At 37.7% G+C, this 24,775-nt stretch overlaps 1 protein-coding gene across 1 annotated transcript in view; it reads left to right on the top strand.

The window, feature by feature from the left end:
- Positions 1–3,800: 3,800 nt before the first annotated feature.
- The window catches only part of LOC124167728 (DNA damage-binding protein 1), a 38,766-nt gene continuing 17,791 nt past the window's right edge, over positions 3,801–24,775 (top strand). Inside the window, exons 1-16 of the mRNA XM_046545738.1 lie at positions 3,801–4,092; positions 4,226–4,374; positions 4,467–4,567; positions 4,793–4,957; positions 6,915–7,053; positions 8,898–9,047; positions 11,151–11,304; positions 14,220–14,441; positions 16,272–16,434; positions 17,459–17,620; positions 18,619–18,744; positions 18,831–19,006; positions 20,771–20,901; positions 21,519–21,703; positions 22,255–22,378; positions 23,938–24,253. Of these exons, the coding sequence (XP_046401694.1) occupies positions 4,032–4,092; positions 4,226–4,374; positions 4,467–4,567; positions 4,793–4,957; positions 6,915–7,053; positions 8,898–9,047; positions 11,151–11,304; positions 14,220–14,441; positions 16,272–16,434; positions 17,459–17,620; positions 18,619–18,744; positions 18,831–19,006; positions 20,771–20,901; positions 21,519–21,703; positions 22,255–22,378; positions 23,938–24,253 (2,524 nt within the window). The 5' untranslated portion in view covers positions 3,801–4,031. The remainder of the gene's footprint in view (positions 4,093–4,225; positions 4,375–4,466; positions 4,568–4,792; positions 4,958–6,914; positions 7,054–8,897; positions 9,048–11,150; positions 11,305–14,219; positions 14,442–16,271; positions 16,435–17,458; positions 17,621–18,618; positions 18,745–18,830; positions 19,007–20,770; positions 20,902–21,518; positions 21,704–22,254; positions 22,379–23,937; positions 24,254–24,775) is intronic.

Here is a 24,775-nt window from a genome sequence, read left to right as displayed (position 1 = left end):
AAGTACGAAAAATTTTTCATTTCGTTGATGGTTGCTGACTCATGGCCCAATAAAGCGGCATGCTGTCCCAGTTAAGCAGAGAAAACTCAAGGATATTCTACGATTGGTTTCTGTTCTGCAAGATCTGCCCAAATTAAGCGGCTGCCCCGTATAACCGGTGGACACATTAACCGGAATCTACTGTATTACAGATGGTGTGGGGGCACAATATTGCTTCGTGATCTCAAAACTGCGTCCCACAGCAATTGCCTCTCGGGCAATTTATGCGTAACGCGACTGTTTGATGTGGTGTCAGATATTTTTCCAGCACCACGTGGAGTGGTTTGAAGTATCCTTAAAAAACACTTTTGCAAACTAGAGCGGGGTTTATACTGGTCAGGGAAATGTCAGGTAGGGGGGCAGCTAGGAATTTAAGGCTGTTTAGGAATAAAGGAATGGGGGGAGTTTTAGGTGCAACTATTACTGGGGTGTTTGGGGGGTATGGAATACCCACCAGGGTGGGTATTCCAGGCCTATAGGCAGGAGATGCGGTGGCCCTCTCCCTGAAAAATGTTAAGAAAAATGGTTCAAAAAGTGAGTTTTATGGCCTTCTGAGGGATATTTTATTAATCCTTACTCTATTCTATAAGTAGCATCAATCCAATTAAGTAAAATGGATTAAACTTGAAAAATTCTCTGGTCTTTAGGGGGGGGGGTTTATCCCCTAAGATCCCCCGCTCCCTGTGCCAGGGCGCAAGCACTTTACCTCACGTCTAACATAAGTGTGTTTACGAAGTGTGAACGAAACCCTAGGGCGGGCTCGCGAGGATACACTCCCGGGGCAGGGTCTATAAGCGCGAGCTTTTTACCTCTGCACCCAGAAGGGGAGGACAGGAAGGAGAAGGGAAGGAGGAGCCGCCGCGATAGGAGCCTGAGGAAGCCTCCTGGGACAGGATAGGGAAGGAAGGGACAAGGAATCCCGCACCGTCACAAAGGCAGGTGGGTCTTACCATCTGTGAAACCAGGCATCAGCCATTGCTATTCCAATAACTTTGGAGGATTATCCTATGAGGAAGAATAATCCAACGATCAAATCATTAGATTGTGTTTACGAAGTGTGTGCATGGCAAAGAGCAATTAAATAAAGCATATGCCTTGATTGCAAAAACCCTTTTTGGGCCTGAAAGAATCCATTTTTATCAACGGCCACCTAAAAATGGTGATGGAGAAGATCGAGGAAGTAGGTTTGCCTAATGGAAGTAGGGCAAAGATTTACCTTTACCTCACAGATGCATATGCCCAGTCATCCACTGTACTTAACTGCATGTGGGTCACAGTCCAATCTGGGGCTGTAACAGTTAGTTCTGAAGAACTCTTTAATTAGTTCAATACATACATTTAATGACACTCAACATGTAAGAAACTTGATTTTAAGAAACCTGCTGCTGAGGTGCACGTCCGTGCTGGGCTGCCGGGACATATCCCGGTGTGCTCACCAGCCTGGAAATATTTGGTGCCCTCTTGTTCTGAAGCTGACAAATTTTGCCGTCAGAATACCAGCACTGAGCCGTTAACTTAATTTCAATGATTTATCAGCAAGATTAACACCATCTTGATTTTAAAAATGATAATTTAAATTAATATAATAAAATCTGTTAAGATTCAATGTAATCTCAAGAGGGTAAGTAATAAAATTTGTGAATTTATTTATTATATATTCTACACCCCCAGACACCCGCCTGTAGTCCTCCCCCTGCATAGTGCTGGTGCTCTGTGGCCATGGCCATCCACCGTCCAAAGAAGGGGCCCAGCATGGGCCTGCTTAGGTGGCGTAACTGGGAATATGCTTTGGGGAGAAGTGGGGAGTGGGACTTGTGGGAGGGGGGTTGTGCATCGTTGCAGGGCGTCGCACCATCCCTGACTCCTTAGTCACCAGTCGCTATTGAGTGACTCATCTAACTGCCATGATATTAATAAATGATCTTTAACTTTAAGCTGATGCAGTTATTATATGTCAAAACATAGACAATAGTTTTTAGTATTTTTTATTTCTCTGAGGCTTTTAGGGGGGAACTATTCCCTCAATCCCCACCGATAGTCAGTGCCACACAGAAGAGAGGGCAGATGGATCCATCTGCCCTCTCCTCATGAATTAATTCATTCATGCTCGAGCAGACTGCCCCGGGTCACAGAGTTAAGGGGGCTATTCTCTTCGGAGGACCCAAACTCTACCCCGGGCCACAATTTTGGCTGCTGAAGTCTGCATATCTCATCAGCATCAGCCGACCATTAACCTATAGGTTTCTTCTAAACTTTCCTCTTAGCTAGTTAATTCCTATGTTATGATTTCTTCAAAAATATATAACTCACTTGGCTCAAATATAAAGATATGTTTTTATTCTGTAATTAATATTTCTTATTGAGTAAAAGGATTAATCTGTACAGCATGAAATATATTTTTCATGCGTCATGAGAGGTGGACTTCCCACCCACAGGTTGAAAAAATTCAAATACTTTACCCCGAGAAATATATATTTCTCGGGGTAAAGTATTTGAATAATTAGTACAATAATTGTATTTAAAACTTCTAGATCGGGCCCAATTTAAATGTTTTCTTATGCAAAGATCATGTGGAGAATGCAAATAAAAGTTATTTATGCTATATAGCAACATTATAATGTTCCAACCAGGGGCGTAGCCAGGATAATAATGTTGAGGTGGAGGGGCATACTCATTGTGGGTCAGAGGGTTGGAATCTCCCTCTGGGCATAATACGAAAATTTTTATCTCTAGAAATCACATTTTATGCTATTTTGGCATATAAAATTACAAAACTGATGGTCGTCAGGAAGAAGTTTTGCGAAAACATAAAAATCGAGCAGAATAAATTTGATTTTTAGGCAGTGATGGCGATAAGAGCCCTGCAGACCCCGTGGCATGCTGAGGCGCCGGACTAAGGGGACCCCCATAAATGAGCAGGGAAAAAATAATAACCAATAAATAATGCCGTATACTACACTTTCTTAATCATAAAATCATACGTCTAGGTTTTCATGAAGACAAGAAGCCATTAATTCATTTCCATCTATACAAACAGCTTATATACATGGGCTCCAAAAAATTTTGCGCGAGGGCTCTGAACCCTTAGTGCCGCCACTGTTTATAGGTTAATATTTTTCTGACAATTGGTTTGGGGGAAATCAAACACGTATGGACACGTGCCTGCCCCGGCTACGCCACTGGTTACAACCATTAAATTAAACAACATATAATTGGCATTTAAATTATCCTGAAATTTAAATCCATAAAGAAAGACTCATGCTACATGCGAGTGCGATAACAGTAATAAATACGAGGCGTGTCGGGCAGAAAGTAAAAATGTACAGTATATTGGATAGGGCGTTAGTTTGTCAACAAAAAAATTAAGATATGAACTCAGCACTCATCCGTAGATAGTTCAACATAAAAATATAGGTCCATCGTAACAATGATGGACCATAAAACGACATTTCAAGACAAAATTCAACGAGTTGCGTATCGACGACATACCCTGATCCGTATCTATTTTCATGGGCATACTTGCCGAATAGCATTATTATATCACATTTATTGGATAAAAAGATTTTTAACGATCTTACAAACAGCATAAGAGTCAAATGAGAAGTTTCGTTTAACAAAGCAACATATAAAACGGATTGTACCCATAAATGCGGCAAATTTAGAAAAAATAGAGAGAGTTTTTATCTCTAGCTCCTACGACCTAGGCAACAGTCCACACAAAACAAACGTGGTGCGCATGTTGCGCAGTTGAGTTATCATCTCAGAGAGAGCAGCACCATTGTTTTCGCAGCCGCTTCTTGTTCCGCTAGATATCGGCGGCCTGATAGAGGCTCAAGCGAAACATTTGTAACCATTTACCGGTTGTAAATATTGGTAAATAGTATCGTATAAACTTTATCCCTGCGCGTGTATACTGGGAGCTGTTGTCAGTGAACTTATTACTTCATGTAACCAAAAGTTGTGCCTATTTAGAAGCAAAATATCTCTTTAAAATGGTTAATCATTATGTTGTCACGGCTCACAAGCCCACTGCTGTTACAGCATGTGTCACTGGTAAGTGTTGTTATTTTTTTGGCATGTGTTTGTTTGCATTGATTTTTAATTTTTTCATCTTATCATTTTTTTTCTCATATTTTATCATGCCCATTCGTCTTGCATTGATCGTATTTAAATACTTTTGTGCTAGGTAATTTCACATCACCGAGTGACTTGAACTTAATCCTTGCCAAAAACACCAGGCTTGAAATATATTTAGTTACTCCTGAAGGGTTGAGACCCTTGAAGGAGGTTGGCCTATATGGTAAAGTAGCCGTAATGAAGTTCTTTCGACCACCGGTGAGTAATTACGTTGTTTGTACTTATGTCATTGCACTGATTGCAGCTGAGTGAAAGAGCTGACGAGTGACATTTTTTCGTGATAATTTCAGCACGAGAAGAAAGACCTCCTATTCATTGTTACATCTAGGTATAATGCCATGATATTGGAATGTGTTGGTGGAGATGGTGAAGAACTTGAAATCTTAACAAGGTATGGTTACTTTTCTTTTCCCAGAACTGGGTTCAACAGCTAAATTTTTTATTATAAACTTTCTGAGTTGAGCGAATTAAGTTCGTTGAAAATATCTGGCGAACAATGACCAAAAATTGTGGTTGACAGCTTTTTTTATAAAGATCTTTTGTTGAATTAGTCATATGTTTTTATTTGAAATAAGATAGATTATTAAGGACATCTTGTGTTGTTAAACCCTTCCAGGGCTCATGGAAATGTGGCCGATAGAATAGGCAAACCATCAGAGACTGGCATTCTAGCTATAATTGATCCTGAAGCTAGAGTGATTGGATTGCGACTTTATGATGGTCTATTCAAAATTATCCCTTTGGATCGCCACAACTGTGAACTGAAAGCATCTAGTATTAGGTAAGTCTAGTTGTATTTGGCTGGCTGAGGCTAACTTGTTTAAAACTCTTCATTCATATCACCCAGCAAGAAAGTGTTGGCTCTCGTTTTGGTAGATGTGTTTCAAATTTTAATAATATCATATCTTCTTCCTTGAGAACCCACACTCCTCATGCATGATGTATCACTCACTTTCAGTGCTACTTTGAATTTATTAATCCTAAAATCTATTGATAAGTCACTTTGGCTGAAGTCAGTCCTAGCATAATCCTCTGAGTGTTAATACTTATTGTCCTCCCTGTTGATGATTGCACTAGACAGTCGAAAAACTGGTTTCATTTTTCCCTCTTAGGACCTGTTTACACGGTGCATTAGCTTGTTCAAGTTACTATCTAAATGTATGGGCATGATAATGAAAACTAAAATAAAAAAAACACGTAACACCCTACTTGTGCAAATGCATGAACAGAGAATTGAACCTGTTTTAATTTGATTCATGCATTTGTACGTGTTCCATTCTGGTCCACAAAAATTGTTCATGCAATCAGACATTAACTCATACGTGTTAATACATAATGTAAACGGGCCATAACAAGCAGCATATGGATCTCCTGTACTAGGACATATTCATTTATCTCAAGTTGTCTAATGCTAGAATATAATTTACTCTTATCAGTAATTCAAATAACCTGGTGGGACTGCAAATGGCAGATCACAATCTGAGGCAGCTTTAAGGGTGGTTGTCTGGACTTGTTGCAGCTGGCATCATCTTGAAATTGTTCTGAAAACTGGAATCTGATAATCAAAGGATTTTATTTGTTCAACCATTTGAAATAAAACCCAAAAGTCCTTATTTACTGTGAAAAAAATTGCTTTACCGCATTCAGGTTTGTCCTATGCTGTGGGAGTGATAAAGGCCAAATTTGCTTATATTATGACTGTAATCATTGTGTGAGTTGTCTGTAATGATATGCTTAAATAACTCTGTGTATCAACAAATTATCAAATATTAAAATGAATTTGTACAGTATCATGTTACTCTTCTCCCTGTACTCTGTCTTAAATTTTTACTCTGATGCATTGTTGTAAGAAAATTGACAGAGATTGGTAACTTGAACTGAGTGTTATAACCCACTTTGTGCAAAAAGGAAATTTGGCTATTTACCATTGCAGCTGCATGGGTTAAGAATAGTATTTGCTGTGAGAAAGTTAAGGCATTTAGACCATGACATAGATACCTTATGTAGGTATTGAATGTAATTTTTTTTTCTAAGTTAAGCTTCGAGAAACAAGACTACTAAGAGTTTGTAATTGTAATTCATCGAAAGTGGTGATCAAGAATTATAAGTTTTTTTGTGAGTTTTCATAGTTACTTTGAATTTATTAATCCTAAAATCTATTTTAAAATCTGCAAACTATAAACAATTATATATACTCGAGAATATCAAATCTGCCATGCTAACTGCGGGAAATTCATTTTTATTCCAGCAAGAAAAATTCATATTTTTATCTTTTTTGGTCATCACTGTGTTCTCCCTTGTAATCCCTCAAAATTTTGTGTATATGGGGGCCTAAAATTGATTCTTTTGGATCCTCAGGATATTATTATAATAACTGAGTACCTGTGAGAGAAAATCTCGCAAGGCATTGGTGCGTTACGCCAAATTTTTGTGGTTTAGTGGAGGATCCTCTCTTCAAAACTTGAGTAATAGCATAATTATTTTGTAAGAAAAATAAAATTTGACAATCAAATTTGGTGTTGTACTGTTAATTTTGTTCAAAAGTCAAAGCCAATCGAGTTAACTGTTTAATCGTTAAAAATAGAAATTTTTGAAAGTCATTGTTGTTACGCGACATCATTTCACTTATTGGTAAGTAATTGATTCCCAAAAATCAGCAACCAGTTGTAAAATTTCAGGCCTATCCATCACTAGAGCTGGCAATAAAACTTAATCTTTTTTATATTTGTTCATTGCAGGATGGAGGAATTGCTTGTACAAGACATTGAATTTTTACATGGCTGTGCCAACCCAACTGTAATTCTGATCCATCAGGATATGAATGGTCGTCACGTCAAGACACATGAAATCTCATTGAGGGATAAAGAGTTTGTGAAGGTATTTTGGGCAATTTTATTCATGAGTACATATTGTACTTCTTAGCATGTTCCATAGAGAATTAGTTTCTTAAACTCCTCCCAAATACTAGTCCATTTGAATCCTTTGAGTGAGAAATGGTGGCAACTTATGGCCGAAATTGGGTGTGAAGTCAAATGGATAAAATTTTGAAGAAGGGAGTTAGCTGAAGGTCAGAGCTACATTAGGGAACCAGCTGAGGGAATCTCTTGGATTAACCCTTTCACTGCTGTGGACGTACCTAGTACGTCCGCACGGCAGACTGCTGTGGACGTACTTTTTCTTCCTCCCTGCCATGTGGTCAGAACTTTTGCCGAAGCACTCCGAAAGGTTGCTAATCTGGGACCCGGAATCCTCGACCAGCTCACCCACGCAGGACCGTATCCTCGACCCTCCAAGCGGGGGGCCTAGCTCCCGAAAAGTGACCGCTCTGACCGCAATTTGAATATCAATCAATCATAATAATAAAACGTTATTGTACTTTTCCACACGATTTAATTAATACGACCGGTTTCGTCGCAGAGGCGATATCATCAGGTACAGGATCCGTTATAATAACAGTTATTTTGTTCTTGTTTATCTGGTTGCTATTACGTTGGTAGGGGAGGGTTGCGTTGGGGTTGGAGCGTCACTCAGCTTCAGGGGAATCTCCAAGAGCGGGGAATAGTTTACAAAAATATTTTCATTTGCTAAAATTCCATTTTTTAAATGCTTCCTTATCTCCAACTCCTCCAAGCAGTCCATCCTTCTTCCCTTTCCCTCAAGGTGGAGAATTTCCGGAACAAAATTGCTCCTGTGGTCACTCTCCCATAGATGTTTCGCAAAATGCGTAATTAAATCGTGTGGAAAAGTACAATAACGTTTTATTATTAAGAATGGATTTTCACAAAGTAAAGCCAGAAACAATCAAGTTTATCAATCAATCAATCCGATCATCAAAAAATGATTGTTTTCATCGCACACCTGCCAATCAAGCAATCAAGTACGTCTTTGAACCGTGTTTCTGCGATGAAAAATAACGATTTAGTTAACTTTGCTAAAATGGCCATTTTCCGGTTGTCCGCAACCACGCTTTTAGCAAAGTTAACTAAATCGTTATTTTTCATCACAGAAACACGGTTCAAAGACGCACTTGATTGCTTGATTGGCAGGAGTGCGATGAAAACAATCATTTTTTGATGATCGGATTGATTGATTGATCTTCAAGTTGCAGTCAGAACGGTCACTTTTCGGGAGGTAGGCCCCCGCTGGTAGGGTCGATGAGACAGTCATGCGTGGGTGAGCTCGTCGAGGATAGGGTCGCGGATTAGCGACCCTTCGGGAGGGTGTGCTACACCCTTCCCGGAGGTACCTGCTTCATGGGCCCAAGAAACGCATTTTAACCTTTTCGCCGCATGTGAGGAGAAGGTTTTTGGAGATTGAACAGCAGTGAAAGGGTTAATGGAATGGAGAAAGTTGTTTGAGGAAAGGACTGTATCAGTTGGTGCAGTCCTTTGTATGGAGGTTGTAACAGTTGACATGGTCTGCTTCTTCTGCTCCATGCACAGATTTGACGACGTATGGATCTCGTAGAAAATTTTACTGCTGTACAAGCTACTCCAAATGACCCATAAGAATTACAATCTGTACTTCTTGGATAAAGGTGAATTACATGTGAAGTTGCCTGTGATTGGCCTAGCCAAGCAAATATTATTTTTGCAAGAGGACAGGAGAGTGCTTGGAAAATTAAGATTTTCCCAGGGAAAATTAATTTAAGGTTTTTGTATCAATCCTAATATTTTATCCTTTGTTTTTCAATTGAATCTCATTTCTGTTATTCATTTCAGATTCCTTGGAAACAAGACAATGTTGAAACAGAAGCTTCGATGGTTATACCAGTGCCTGAACCTTTAGGTGGAGCTATTATTATTGGTCAGGAATCTATTTTATATCACAATGGGACAAATTATGTTCCTGTGGCTCCACCATTAATTAAGGTAAATCCATTTTGCCCTTTCAATCCCCTGGTCTCTTTGGTGTGACTGCTTTGGTAGATTTCTGGGTTAAAAAAATCATAACAGTGAATGTTTTGAAAGTTATTTGGTGTTCCATTCTAGGGAAGTAGGAGGATATGAATTATTATGAAAGATATCTTCTGATAAATCGCATTTTACTCGGGGCACATATTTGCACAATCTGACATGTGTAGGAAGGTGTGTCAAAACAATTGCGTCGTGTAAAGCGGTGAATTGCGAGAACACATGTGTGAATGCGTGGAGAGTGCATGAGATGACAAAATAGTCCCTGTTCTAATTATGTTCATGCATTCTCGCAAATCTATGCTATTTTTAAAATTAATGCAGTTCTAACCTGTGCAATTCCATGCCCCGTGTAAAACGGCCTGAAGGAACTTTCCATTCCAGCTGTGAATTTCCCTCCTAACAGCATAACGCCTTTTTCTCTTTATTATATTCTTCATTCCCACTGTCTTCCCTTCCAACTGCTCCAACATCCTTTCATCTATTATAATTTTTATCATCCTCTTTCTCTTGAATTTTTTCAATTCATTGATTGAAAATAAGTTCATTGCCATTGTTCAGTAATATACTCAATAGACGAACCATCTTTAAAATTCTTCATTGAGACTGTCGTGGTTCATTGATAAAAATAAATGTTTTTGGGTCTTACTGTGCACAATTCAGGTTATTTCCAGACGTTTCACAACCCCTGCTGGTCGCTTCTTCAGACGTGATTGGGCTGCCTCCGGTGTGGGTTGAAATACATATATGTATGCTCTTCAAGATGGTGGATTGGGTTTAGGAGGAGGAGAGGTGGAGGAGGATAGTCTGTTCAAAACAGGCATCAAGGTACATATTGCTCAGTTGGAGGGTGCCATCCGTGTTGGAATAGTATTTTTGAGAGGTGAAAGAAATAAAAAACAAAATTACGATTTCAACAGAAATGGCAGCCTCCGACTGAGCAACTTTTGGATGCCTTTTTTGAACAGACTATCCTCCTCAACCTCTCCCCCTTCCCTCATTCCCTCTTCCACACACAACCCACCAACTTGAACAGCTTATACATATTTCGACTCAAACCAGAAGCAGCTCAATCACCTCTTAAGACTAGATCAGCAGGGGTTGCGAAACACCGGGACACATGTATGTAACCTGAACTACTTGGTAAGACCGAAAAAAGTTTATTATTATTTTTATCACCTTTAAAATGTCGGTAAAATTTATGTTAAAGTTGGGGCTTTTGTTTAAATATTTGTATAAGTATATTTCTATGATGAATTTTAAATCTTTCTGGACCACAAGTTCCTATCCCAAATGAGCTCATAAATACTTGGTTCTGATAACTTTATGGCACACCTGATGGAGCTGTTCATATTTAGCCAAAAATGCTCATTTGTAGGATCGGATATCAACCTGGAGGACAAAGGGATGCCCCTGGAAAACCTGGAAATATCAGGGAATTTTTTCTTTGTCCCACAGGTATAACTTGCCCTTCTCATGACTAATATTTTGCAAACTACCAGTTTTTTTTAAACAAATGTTGGAAAAATCCATTTAAATGAAATTTTGGATATTACCTATGAACTACTCCAAGTTACTCTGAATAAATGTATGCAAAATACAAATTACTTCTGATAAAAGTTTATTTTTTATTAGAATATGTTAATTCGATTTCATCCTACAGACTGAGAAGCTAAATATATATGTATGCACATTGTTTAGCCTATCTTTTTAATTTAAATTCTTTTTTGATATTGCATTTAATCGAGCAAAATATATCTTCTTTAATTGAGAAGTACAACTTTGTGATTTTAGTGCAGCTATTGAACTAATTTCAATGGATTCAAATGATGGAGATAATTTAGGCATAGTAAACTTGTTTTCCTCCCATGAAATCAATTTCGTTAGAGGTTGGCAGCCTTTTTCTGTCCTCAGGTTGCAAGCTTCAATTGACATGGCTGCATGCAATGTGAATACCTGTATTTGCATGATTTAATTTCAAGTATTAATTGCATATAGTCCAAAATTATACTCCTTGAATTGTCATACATTGATGAATAATTTTGGAGTAATTTGTTCCAGCAAAGTACAATATGCTGCTATGGTCAAGTGGATTCCAATGGCTCTCGGTATTTACTCGGGGATATGGCTGGACACCTGTTCATGCTCCTTCTGGAACGAGAGGAGAAAATGGATGGAACAGTTGTGGTGAAAGACTTGAAAGTGGAGCGTCTTGGTAATATATCCTTTCTTTTGCATTTTCCCTTACAAAAACCACTTAAACTTTTAATTGAGTTAAGTATATGTAATATTGTATGAATGAAGATATAAAATCTTTGTAAATTTTCACTGGTATATTCACTTGGTATGACAAGTTTTGACATTAACCCCTTAACTGGGGAGAGCGACTATAGTCGCAAGCGGTCTCCGCTCCCCATGTGGGGAGCGCGACTATGATCGCGCGTGCCGTCGCGTCGCAATGTTATGCGGAGAAGGCGTGAATATTCAATCTTTATGCATCATTGCATGTTTTTTGCTTTGTCAGAGGTTCTATACCAATATATTTTGAGTATATTGCCATTTTTGTGCAATAGCTTTACTATAATTTTTTTTTCGAAAACGGCATTTCCGAAAATCGGTGGATTTGCTCCCCACCAGGTGAAAGATAAGGAAATTTCTGCCCCCAACCAAGGGGTTATTCTCATGTACTTGAAAATGACACCTTTAGCATAAAAAATATTGTACCAAGTAAAAAATAACCTGTATAAATTTACTGGGGTTTTATATCTTCATTCAGCATGAATTTTCACCAAGTGGAAGCCAAATCTATCAATTTCGTTACTCTATCTATCAATCAAGTCCCTGCATCAAAATTTTTTGTCTGCATTAGTTTATATTGCCATTTAGGATTTTGCACTGTATTTTACTTCAAATTCTTCTATTTAAACTCAGAATTACAGCTATGTCTCTTTCAGTGAATGAGGCATATCTCCATATTTTTTCCTTTTTTATTTTTGTAATAATCATTCCTACTTCAGTTTTTAAAATTTCCAATTTGGATCGTAAGAAAATTTTATTTGGGCAAAATGGAATTATACCTTCAGTTTCTGCAATAGGTGTCTACTTTTTATAAGGGATGGAGAGGTTCAGGATTTGGATGTTTTGAGTTTGGATTTTGTATCCGCTTTGCTAGGTGGGGTCTAGTGGGTGAAAAAGGAGGGGGCAAAGTTGGAGGAATTAGAACAAATGGGTGCCTTTCGGATGTTCCAATAATGAATATTATGGCCGAGGATTCTCAAGTCTGCCGCTAGAATTTTTGTCTTCCGCGGGCATTAAAATCTGATTTAAAAATTGCCACCCACAGCGTTAACAGTCATCAATTTGCACTTTTCACGAGGAAATACACAGCAGCAATATGTAATTGAGCCAATAAATCATATAAGCCACTCATTTAATGCATACGAGGCGATTGATTGTCTACTAAAAAAGATTTCTACTACAGTCAATGGCGAAAGTCACTCTGAACAGGATACAGCAGCCTAGTGGTGCCGCTGAATAAAATGCACACGAAATGGCAACAGATATAACCTTTAACCGCCAAGGTCTTGGGCCTCCTATAATGGAATGCCCTTGTATCCAATATTGGAATGACCTGATAGTTAAATGAAAACACAGTTAGTTTGAATTACACATTCCAGGGATGTGGAATGGGAAAATGAGAGTAAGAAGGAGAATAATTTTTCAACTATAATTTTTTTTTCATCGTAGGTTGTAGTAAAATTGAAAGAAAAAGCCACCTCGAATTCAGAATGCACTTGTATTTTAGTGATTACCCCTCAAGGAGATAAGGGTAGAGAAGGGAGGTTTTCGTGGGGAATGGCAGGCTGGTTTAGCCAGTCAATTGGGGGAGATAGTCACGTCATCGATCACTATTGCAGAACGTGCTGGGAGAGAAAAGTGTTGGTTGGGGATCCACTCATATGCTATAAGATGGTCTGGCCAATTGACAGGGCTGTTGAGGAAACTGGCACTTATTGTTTTCGGAATCAATTCCAGCACTTGGAGGAGAATCCATAATCACTCCCACCAGTGGCAGATCTATGGGGCCTCTTTGAATATCCAATTTACACAATATAGAATGGTAATTTTGTTCGGACCCGCAATACTGCTGGGAGATTACCCCCTACTTAGCCCCCCCTTATCCCTATCCTGAATCCGCCACTGACTCACCATGTCACATTCTTCGTGAGAAAGAAAAATAACATAATAGGTAAAAGATACTTTGTTGGAATGGCCTGCTCAATCGCCTCTTTTACTCATTCAAATCAGACCAGTTACTTTATAGAGGGGATCCTTGGTTTCAGGGTCAAATCTATTGATATTTTCATTTCCATGTGCTTTTTCAATCCACAGAGTCATTACAATTATGTTTTTCCTCTAAATTTCTTGGTAGAGTATTCAAAAATTAAATGCCAGAATCACCACACTTGTAGAAAATAAGGATGGAGGATGTGATGGAGAGGGTCATTCGTTGTGTCAAGACATAAATCTATTTTCTTGCACAAAGTTTATGCAAATGTTGAGCAGCAAGTGCTTAGTCCATATTTTTTTTTATGATGCCCTCTTTAAACTGGTACATTAGGAGAATGCCATGGACTTATGGCTAATTTGTACAATATAATCAAAATTACTTGAAGTGGGCTTTTCTTTCCACCTCTATAGGAGCTCATTCTCCTCTTCACAGTTGTTTTCTGGACAAAAAAACGGATAGTGTTACTTAACATCAGAAATCATTACATAAAATTATTCCTACTTGTGGGGGAACATTTTCTTCAGTCATTTATAAAATTTGGTTGGTTTTACAGAGGAGAATTTTTAGAAGAAGTGCCAGAATTCTGAATTTCCAGTAAATTTCTTTCTCTAGGCCTGCTAAGTAAATTCAAAATAAATTAGATAAAAAAATTAGTTCAGTCTTTTGAATTTTGATGTGATTAAATGTAAAGAATCAATATTTTTAGTGTATTTTTTATGTTTTTTAATATTAAGTAGCAAAACTCAGGCTTTGACGTAAGGTCAACTGATATGTTCTAATAATTATCGTAACTTATCTGTTTTGTTTGTTTTTTAATTGTTTGATATTTTAATCCACAGGGGAAATCAGCATTCCTGAATGTCTAACATACTTGGATAATGGTGTGGTGTTTGTGGGGTCGCGTCTTGGGGATTCGCAGTTGGTGAAGCTAAATGCCCAGCAGGATGAGTCTGGGTCGTATGTTTCCGTCATGGAGACATTCACCAACTTAGCTCCAATCGTAGACATGGTTGTTGTGGACTTGGAGCGTCAAGGCCAGGGGCAACTGGTTACATGTTCAGGTAATGAAATTCATTATTTGTTGTCTAATGGGGGATTTAAAATGAATGACCCTTTTCCTGAATCATTTTCCTTTCCCTCTATCATACTCTTATCCTTGCTACGGTCGAGTGTAAGACGAAGTGACGTGCTTGAATTTTCTGTGTTGGACTTTGACCTAAGAATAATATACGATCAAAAAGAAAGCTGATTTTCTTGCTGATTGATGGTGATGTAGCCAAATTATTTGGGAGTGGAAAAAGGATCTGTATTTTTGGCTTACTTTGCGTGATCACGCAACTGCTATTCTTGAAAATCAGAAATTCTTATTCTTTCTATTTTGAAAGGCTTTACTTTGATGTGAGAAGAGAAAGGCACATGTTTTTCATGTTTCAGCACTACCACACTTTATGTGCTTCCAAAACCATGGTGAATTGATGTGTGTGTATCAGTGTGATTTCACAGTCATAGCTGCATAGTGCTATTTTGAACATAATTCAAGAAGTTTAATTATATAACTGAGATCAAAAGTTGACACCATCTTGAGGTAGCTTATTCTCAGTGACGAAACATTCCAGATAAGTGAACGCCGTCATCTCCTCTTGGTGTTCTTGTTACTGGAAACTTACAGAAACATAAGTTTTTTTTATTTGATTCAATTTTACTCTGGGATTATGTGTACCATTGGTTATCCTGCTGTTTAACAAAATAGAGCATAAAAAGTATAAATTGCAGATGAATTGGAGGAACATGGAGCTAAATAGCTGCTGATCCAGAAAGCCACTATACCTTAGCATTGAATTGGAGCATTTTCTCTACATTAGTTAAAATTACATTCAAGGTACATGGACCCTGTGATGCAGTTAGATGATAAACTTTTGTTTCCCGAGAGAGTGAGAAAGGGTCGCCTTCATTTTCACAACTGATGTCTTTTGCTAACCATCATATAAACTAGAGATGTGCGAATAGTATCTGCGAATACCTCGAATACTAGAAAGTATTCGATATTCGAGGTCTCAAATAGTTATGCTAAAGGCACCGTCTCGAATACCTCAAATACTTTGAATTCCGCGTCATACACTGTGGCACGCACGTTGTTGGTAGTTGACCTGGAAAAATGTAGAGAACTGTAGTCGTTTAGTGCACGCAGCGCCGTTGTAGGCAAGTTGACGAATTACATCAAATTCGTGGATTAGAGCAGTGAAAAGAGTTCGATGTGGGGAACCGAAATTGATCAGGTGAAAAAATCCGAAAATCCCCGATTCCCCCCACCAGGAGAAACTCAGTGCCGTGGGATAGTAAAATCAGAAATCCAGACAGAAATCCATTGTAGCAGTTTAATTGCCGAGATGGCATGCAATCATTTTTTTGCGAGGTGGTGTGTCCCCTAAGGATATTTGAAAGAGATGTTAGTTGAATCAACTATAAGCCCAAATTGTTTCCATAAAATTAAAATATTCCAATCAGCTAAATTCCTGTTCGAATCCTTTAAAGGAAATCAAAATCTTGTGTTTCCTGCTGCATAGGCAACCGAGTCAAACATTCCTGCATTCATCGTTTAGTATTCGAGGTATTCGAAATTCAAGGTATTCGAATATTCGAGCACTGATTTAATATTCAAATTCGATATTCGAGTTTGAGAAATCTGCTATTCGACCCATCTCTAATATAAACTCCTGTGCATGGAATAAACAATTCGTTTATTATGTGTATGGACTTAATGATGTGAGTTCCAATGTTTATGAAAAGACCTGCCATTTGGCAATTGCTTGGGCATTGCAGTGAGGGGACAAATGGAATGTCTGGGTTTTCTAGTGTGTGAATCTCATTCAAAATGTTTCGATCCTATAAAGGTGCATACAAGGAGGGATCTTTGAGGATAATTCGAAATGGAATTGGAATTCAGGAGCATGCTTCAATCGATTTGTCTGGGATCAAAGGAATGTGGCCACTGCGCATATCTACGGACAGCACCTTTGATAACACATTAGTGATGTCATTCGTTGGGCAAACAAGGTATGTGCATGCATTATTTTTTTCAATTTAAGGGATTGGAAAACTAATGCTGCTTATTACTGATTATTCATTATTATGAAGCTTATGTCTAAGTAATTGCCAAAAAATGATTTCATCAGCTTCATTCACAACCTGAATTGTGAAAAATTAAAAGTAATGTACTTAACGTATTCGCATCCACAAGCGTATTGGTAAGCGGCCTGAAGCTGGTCACAAACACCGCAAGTGTACCGGTATGCAGAATACATAGTGCTATCTATCAGTTGATCCTGCTGCTATCTTACGAGTTTTTTTTGTAAGTTTTTGGTCAGATAGTGTACTTGATAGTAGCTGCCATCTGGTGGCTATTTAGAAATTTTTTTCCATTGTTGGTACCCTTAGAAATATTTACTCTCTAACCAAATGTAAGAGCAGCTAACTCTTTACAACATATCAAAATTTGGTCAAAATCAGTCAACCAATACTGTATTTAAATCAACACTACAAATGTGTTCAAATTCTTTTAAAGTCAGCGGTGTTTGGGGTCTATTTAAATCCCAGGAGATATATGCGAACGGGTTAAATGTTATCTCATTACTCTTACTTCTATGTGGGCCTAAAAGGATTATGATTGCGGTAGGGAAATGAGTCAGTTTAGACAAAAAATAGTATTGGTTACCTCATAGTTCAGGTTTTTAATAGCCAAATTTTGATATTTTATTCAGTATTTAAAAAATAATATTTACTGTTTTGAGTTAATCAATGTTCATGCTTAGATTATGAATTTTTATCCTATTTCTCTACTTTATGTGCTTTCCTGATTTTCATTGGGTCATATTTCTAATTTAATTTACTGACAAGGATGGAGCCTCAAGGGACATGTAGAATGTGCCTTTTATCGATTTGTGTGGAGTTGTGACTGCCTTCTGTTTTGTTTTGACCGTGTGACAAAATTTTCCTGTTTTAGATGGTTCTCCTCTTTAATTATGATTCTTTGATCCTTTCACCCAGCAATCAATGACTCACCCAAATTTTTTTCTGTTAGAGTACTCACACTCAATGGCGAGGAAGTTGAAGAGACAGACATCCCTGGCTTTGCATCTGATCAGCAATCCTTCTTCTGTGGAAATGTGGACTATGGACAAGTTGTACAAGTTACTCCTCTCACTGCAAGATTAATATCAACGGATACAAAATTACTGTTAAGGTTAGTGCCGTCTTTACATTTGAAACATTGCGTTACACTGTCCTAAAAGCATTGTATGTATGTTAGTATCAAGGCTTGTTTCTAGCATGAATTGTTGGAAATGACAGGACAGGAATGAAAATACTGTAGACTTGTTATTCGGAAGTTCACGGGACCAAAAAACCGGAGGTTTGTAATAACGAAGTTTGTATGAATGTTTCTTGTAGGTATCGGCGAAAGAAAATCATAGTTTGTCAAAACTTCTTGTCTCTTCGATCTCCCGAACTTATAGTTCCCCTGCAAAATAGCTTCAGAGTCAAGTGTACAATTTACGCGATTAAATTATGCGCAAATATATAAAAACTAGCACATTCGTTTCATTTTCTCAAAAGAAGAATGAGGCATGACGCAGTTGAAAGTTGATATCTACCCGGATACAGTAAGTCCTCAATATACGAACAAGATGCATTCCTTGTGACCGTGTTCATAAGTTGACAAACCTATGCAAGGCATTGAGGAGTGCGGTTATCCTGCAGAATGCAACCCTGCATCACAACTGTGTGTTAACTCACTATTGTGACGAACTGCTCTAGCTGGGCGTGCAATGCAGCCGGAGCCAAGAGAAATCGCTGTCCACTGGAAGGAAGACCAGGCAAAATGCTGAAAATTTCCTGACTTCACACGGGATTTAATGATATTCTGTACAGATTATTTTCAAAGGACGAATTCTTCTTCGCCACACTGCATCCCATTGGCCAACTCGAAAGGTGCCAAATTTGAAATTTTGGGCAGGCTTGAATTTTTTTAATGTTCGTATCTCTGAAAGTTTATATATTGTGTACATTGATTATATTTTGAAAGTGTGTATATTATTGGATGATGTAATGTAATGATTGGGTGATGTAATGCCATTTACCAATATCAATCTAACCATCTATTATCTAAAGTATCCTCATGTTGTTTGAACCTTACAATTCATTTTCTCCTATTCTAATTGGCATCATTTTCTATGTTTGCAGTGAGTGGAAGCCACCATTGGACAAAACAATCAGTGTTGTTGCTTGTAACACATGTCAGGTTCTTTGTGCATCTGGAAGTGATCTATATTATTTGGAAATCTGTGAAGGTGAACTTGTGATGAAAGCGTAAGTACATGATGTATGGTAATGAAGCAGCGTATTCTCTCTCTTTCCCGTGAAGTATTCTACTGAATTCTATGTTCTGTTAACAGCCATACAACTTTGGAGCATGAGGTTGCTTGCCTTGACATAAACCCTCTCCAGGATGGTTCTGGGGGAACAGCAAAAAGGGCAGAGATGGCTGCCGTGGGTCTGTGGACTGACATATCTGCACGTGTCCTCCGGTTACCATCCTTAGAAGAGCTGAATCGTGAATTCCTCGGGGGAGGTTAGTGCTTTAATTGGTTCTTCTGAATATGGATTGTCTGATGGGTTTATTAGTACAGCTCATTTATCTCACTTTTGACACTATTTTTGTTTATTTGGATATTTGACTTGATTTAAATGATGGAATTGAACCCACCGTGAATTTTCATCCTCATTCTTGCATCTGTGCATTACACATTAAGTTGTGTTGTATTGATTGTATCGTGTACACAGGACTATAGGGGAATGGCCAGGGAGAGTGGGGAAAAGTTTGAAGTACTGGTTTAGGGGCCCATAGCTGATGATTCAATGGTTCAGTAATTTAATGTCAGATGGCTGTAATGTATTAGAATCAGCTTCATTGCCATAGATTGGTCAATGCTAAGAACAAAAGGTTAAAAAATTCAATCATAGTTATGCTCAGTTTAAACCTTCTACATACTTTGTCTTTGCAAAAAAAGTGTTGATGTGTGTGTTCAAATTTTGCCCTGTTATTTTTAAATACAGTGAGTCCTCGTTTAACGTCACCTACCGTTCCTGAAAAATGTGACGATAAACGAAATGACGTTAATCGAAGCATATTATCCCATAAAAACAATGTAAAAATTGAATATCGGTTCCTAGACCTCACAATTCCTATGCGAAAAAATTTTGGCGTATCATATCTGGGGCATTTTTTACGATGGGAATGCCAAACTATGGCATAAATGCGAGTTCCTGTCTTCATCGACGACAATAGTAGCAGTGACGTAAATCCTTCTCCATTTTTGTATCTTCCCGCATTTGCTTTTCAGCTTCGCTATAGTGCGGTCCAATGAATGCTACCAGACGCTACAGACCGGGGATCCGGTGCTCCGGTCCATAGGCCCTACCCTCGCTACGAGAATTTCTTTTCGGACCGGTCAGGAGCGAAATCAAAATGGCGGAAATGAGCGAGGGCGGGCAAACTGGGATTATGAAATCGAACAGATGGTTTTAATTGCGAATTGAGGCGGGCGGGCGTCGCCTGGGTATCATCATCGCTGAAACATTGTCGCAGTAACAGGAACCAAAATTATTGTGAACATTGTTCTCTTGGGCATTGTCGTGGAAATGTCTCTGATGCTAAAATTTGCCAAAACCGTAATCGCAATTAACAATATACACACCGTTTTACACTTTGAACAGACTGACCGTATTACCGCCCACGAAACAAACAACCTGTAACGCCTGCCACTTCGCCTTTTTTCTAGCGCGAAATTTAAAATACGTGACGTTATCGCGAAGCGAAGGGACGATAAACTAATCACGGTTGTAAAATTTTCGTGACGTTATCGCGAAATGACGTTAAACGGGGTGACGTAGAACGAGGACTCACTGTACTTGCATTTTTTAAAGGGAGTGGTCTGATATCTTTTAGGGCAATATCAATTCTTCCCTGTGATATGCAACATTTAACACATGAACCCAATTCCAACCAATCTGAGTTTCATTGTAATGCAGCAATTTGGGGATTTTTAACTTAATGAATTATAGGTTTGAATTGAATGGAAAACATTTCATATTGTAGAAATGAAGAGTACGGCCTTGGGGAATTCATTTCTTTCAAGTGTTTAACGGCTGTAGAACGTTCATTTATTTATGTTTCGTATTGTTTTTTTATGCTTACGAGGTGTTTTCATGTGCAGCTTTAGTGTATATTGAGGGTCCAGTGACATAGTAATCTAAGTACTAAATCAAAAATAACAGTTTAAGTTATGTATTTCAAAGCTATGAGAGGGCATTGTTCATTGTTATTTTCTTACAGAAATCATCCCACGGTCGATATTGATGACTGGGTTTGAAGGCAATAATTACCTCCTCTGCGCCTTGGGAGATGGCTCTATGTTTTACTTTTCACTCAATAAGCAGAGTGGTCTTCTTACTGATAAAAAGAAGGTATGTGAAACATTAAATGTGTGTTAGTTGAGATGGAGAGTTAATAATTTTATGTGTATATATTTGTTTCGTTTTCTTTTGCAATGTACGCATCAGTGAATAAACATCAGTATTAATGTCAATGATGATAATATTACGTAACTACCTAGTTTTGATTGTGTATTTTTTAACGGGATATGATATAATCTTAATAATCATTATATGTTTTCATAACGAATTTGTTAGGAAGTATTTATTGGCCTAAAATTATTAAAAAGTTATGTAATTAAAATGAAAGGAAAAGCATACATTAACGGCTTTCAAAAAGTCAGCCTGGGAAGCATATTTAATAAATATCATGGAATTGCATTTATGCCATACTAAGTAGTCCAATGTATTAGTCGTGACAATAAAGCATCATTGGTCATTATAATTTTGATTGTGCTGCAGGAATATGAAATTTTTGTTTGGCATTTAGAAATTGTTTATGTGTGGTTGCTACTACTAAAAACTCCGTACGGGTCTCACTCCCTCTGGTTTGTTAGTATTTCACTTGAATTATGAACTTGAGAGGGTTACTTTATGTTTTTATATAGCCTTAAGATGTGCTTATGATCCATGTGTCTCCTTCATTCTAGGTTACGCTTGGTACACAGCCTACTGTTTTGAGAACTTTTCGCTCACTCTCTACAACAAACGTGTTTGCTTGCTCAGATCGACCAACTGTCATATATTCATCAAACCACAAACTAGTGTTTTCTAATGTTAATTTAAAGGAGGTTAATCATATGTGTTCACTTAATGCAGAAGCATATCCTGACAGGTATGTATTTTACTTAGTCACTCCCATCAATATTATTACGAAGGTGTATCTGTTATAATGTTTTATATTTACTTCATAACCTGTCATATTGTACCACTTCACTTTCTAAAGTACTTCTTTTTACACTGGCACATCTGGTCATAATTATCGATGACTTGAGTTTCATTTTTGTTTAAGCCTGGTTACATGATACATATTTACATGCACGAGTTAATGTGTGGTTTATGAATTATTTTGGTATGCCATGATGGAAAATTTACTCATGCGTAAACCAAATTAGAACGGGTTCTTTTTTCTGTACTTGTGCTTGTACAAGTTGGATGCTTACATGGTGAATTTTCATGCTCATTCTTGCATTTATGCATTCACATATTATCTTTTGTTTATTAATGTTGTCTAGCCAGTGCTTAAATGTTGGGTCTAAATTAGGTCTATTTCCTCTTTATAATTTTGAAGACCTTCGTGAAGCTTCTTCATTGTATCTTTTCTGACTATGAACATTATTTATGTGTCTTTTTATATTGAATAGCTTTACTGATTACTTATTTCAGCTTAGCCTTGGCTACAGATAGTACAGTGACAATAGGAACGATAGATGAAATCCAGAAACTTCATATTCGGACTGTACCTCTTGGTGAATCACCGAGGAGGATAGCATATCAGGAAGCTTCTCAAGTGAGTTTATTTTTCTTTTTGTTTTACCAGTAAATTGAATTATGACAGTTACAAGTGATTTTACTCCTTGAAATAACATTAATTTATGTTAATATATCCCTGGATTGCTTAGCATTTGCATATATTTCTCTGAAAGTTTAGTAAGAATGGGGATTGCTTGCAAAATACTAAAAAAAATAAATGGTTAACAATTGGTTCAAATATGATCATAATGTTTGCGAGTGTTGTATCCACTTTGGTCAAATTTAAATCTGTTTTGGTTACATGTATCAGATCTGTCACAGAAAGATCTTAGAACCATAAAAATCAAAAGGAATGGTGGATGATTTCCTGAGACTTCTTCCAGTTAACATTATTAGGACTGACAGAAACAATCAAATAAGGGACTTTTTTTGCTTAACAGGCTGTATAGTAATTCATTTTTCCTCATAACAAAAAAATAGTCTTTAAAATCTGATATTGCCTGGCTATGTTTAAAACAGACATTTCTACATATAATGATCATACCAATGCAAAAATACTAAGTACCATTATTGTATGTCCCCATAAATTTACATATTAATGATATGGAATTATTTTCATCAACTTGGTCGTTATGATTGTGAGAATACTCGTTCTTTATGATCTTTCCATGGTGCTGCTGCTAATATGACAAGATTTTGAGAAAGGTGAAATCCCCACCTTTCAAACTCTTGAGCGAGTACAACAATAATGAAATACTTAATATTCAATGCTACAAATTTTGAAATCACCTTAAATTCCTAAATACTCCATTACCAATGCACTTACGCCTGCAGGTCTACATGTAACTGTTATGCGCATGTCTCGAAAATTTCAAGTAACAAAAAATATTGCCTTTTGTCTGGATTTATGTTTAAGTCTATTGGATAAAAATGTCTCCATTGCCAAACCAATACTGTTCCTATACAAGTTTTGACAATAGGTTTATTGGCTATTATTTGCTCCGCCTCAAGTAAAGCTGCAATTCGCTATAGCGAGTGTTAATTAGGGCTCTGTGGGGTCTCGTTTTATCGAGGTTGACCTGTATTTTATTCACAAATTTGGTTTCAATTATTTTTTCTAACCTTGAAATTCACTCAAGCTCACTTATACGTTATGTACTAGACATCTGCAAAGCCTTAAATTCTGAAATTCATATTCTTAAAAGCATTGAAGTTCAGATTTGTTCACTTTTTTCTATGCTTCAACATTCAGATGCTTAAAAATATATTTTATTAAGTACCCACCTTGTAATTGTAATGCACTACACTCACATGGTCACCTTATGTATAACGTGCATCAAATACCCTCAAAAGTTTTGCAAAGTAAACATGTATAACGTGCTTGCGTTATGCTACTTTAGAATTTAGGGTACTAAAAGAGGTACTGAGTTGAGAGGTTTTTCCTGATGTAATGCATTGTGTATGGCGTGGAGTTAGCCATCATATCCATATCAAAAGGTTTATGAAATAAAGAGGTTCAATAGGTTGAAGTTAGAACTTGTATTTTAAATGATGTTGCATGCCCATCTCATGGTTATCCTTTTATTGTCTCTGCAGACTTTTGGTGTGATAACGATGAGGATTGATGTTCAGGAGAGTGCTGGTCTTTGTCCAAGTCGGCCGTCGGCCAGCACACAGAGTCAGAGCTCGACATCATCATCGTCAGTGGGTTCTCTTGTTGTGAGAGCCAATGCCGCTGCTGGTGTAGGGACGAGCGGAAGCAGTGGGGTCGGTGGTGGGGGAGGGGAAGGAATGCGAGGCAGTAGTGCATCTGGTCCGGGCAGTGGCTCTCTCGGTGTGCCCTCCACGGCAGAATTTGGCCAAGAAGTGGATGTCCATAATCTTCTTATCATAGACCAGCATACTTTTGAAGGTAAGCTTTGAGAGATATTTGGATGCCCTTCACTTCAAGCATGGTATGAGTAGTGTAACGTAGTGCACTAGTGTATACAGAAAAAAAAACTCAAGGGGGTGTGTGAAAGATATCTTGAGCTACCTTTACTTATATCATATTAAAAAAATATTCAAGTCACTCGCAAAGTTGGGGAAAGTATCATTTAAACTGATTATACACGTATACAAGAAAGTGCCATCTTATGATATAAAAAAAGTTACAATTGTGATTCTGCGATGTTCTGCTATGTGGGCAGCCCCGCAAGTGTCCGAGAGATGTGTCGAGGGAAGATAGCAGATTTTGGGAAATGTGCGGGACTTTGGTAAAATGTAAAGAACATAATTACTATTCCATGGTGCTAAGATTCCCTGTTGGTAGCTCCATCTCTTAAGGAAGAATCACACTATTTGCCTATTGTATTTTGTCTTAATGTTTTCTATGTACGTGCATTGTATAGTAAGTTGTTTTAAAAATAATTTAAATATATTTAAGAGAATATTG

The sequence above is a fragment of the Ischnura elegans genome, chromosome 11 (assembly GCF_921293095.1).
Source record: "Ischnura elegans chromosome 11, ioIscEleg1.1, whole genome shotgun sequence".
NCBI classification, from domain to species: Eukaryota; Metazoa; Arthropoda; class Insecta; order Odonata; family Coenagrionidae; genus Ischnura; species Ischnura elegans.
Note: the sequence above shows the minus strand (reverse complement) of the source record. Positions and strands in the feature narration are given on the sequence as shown.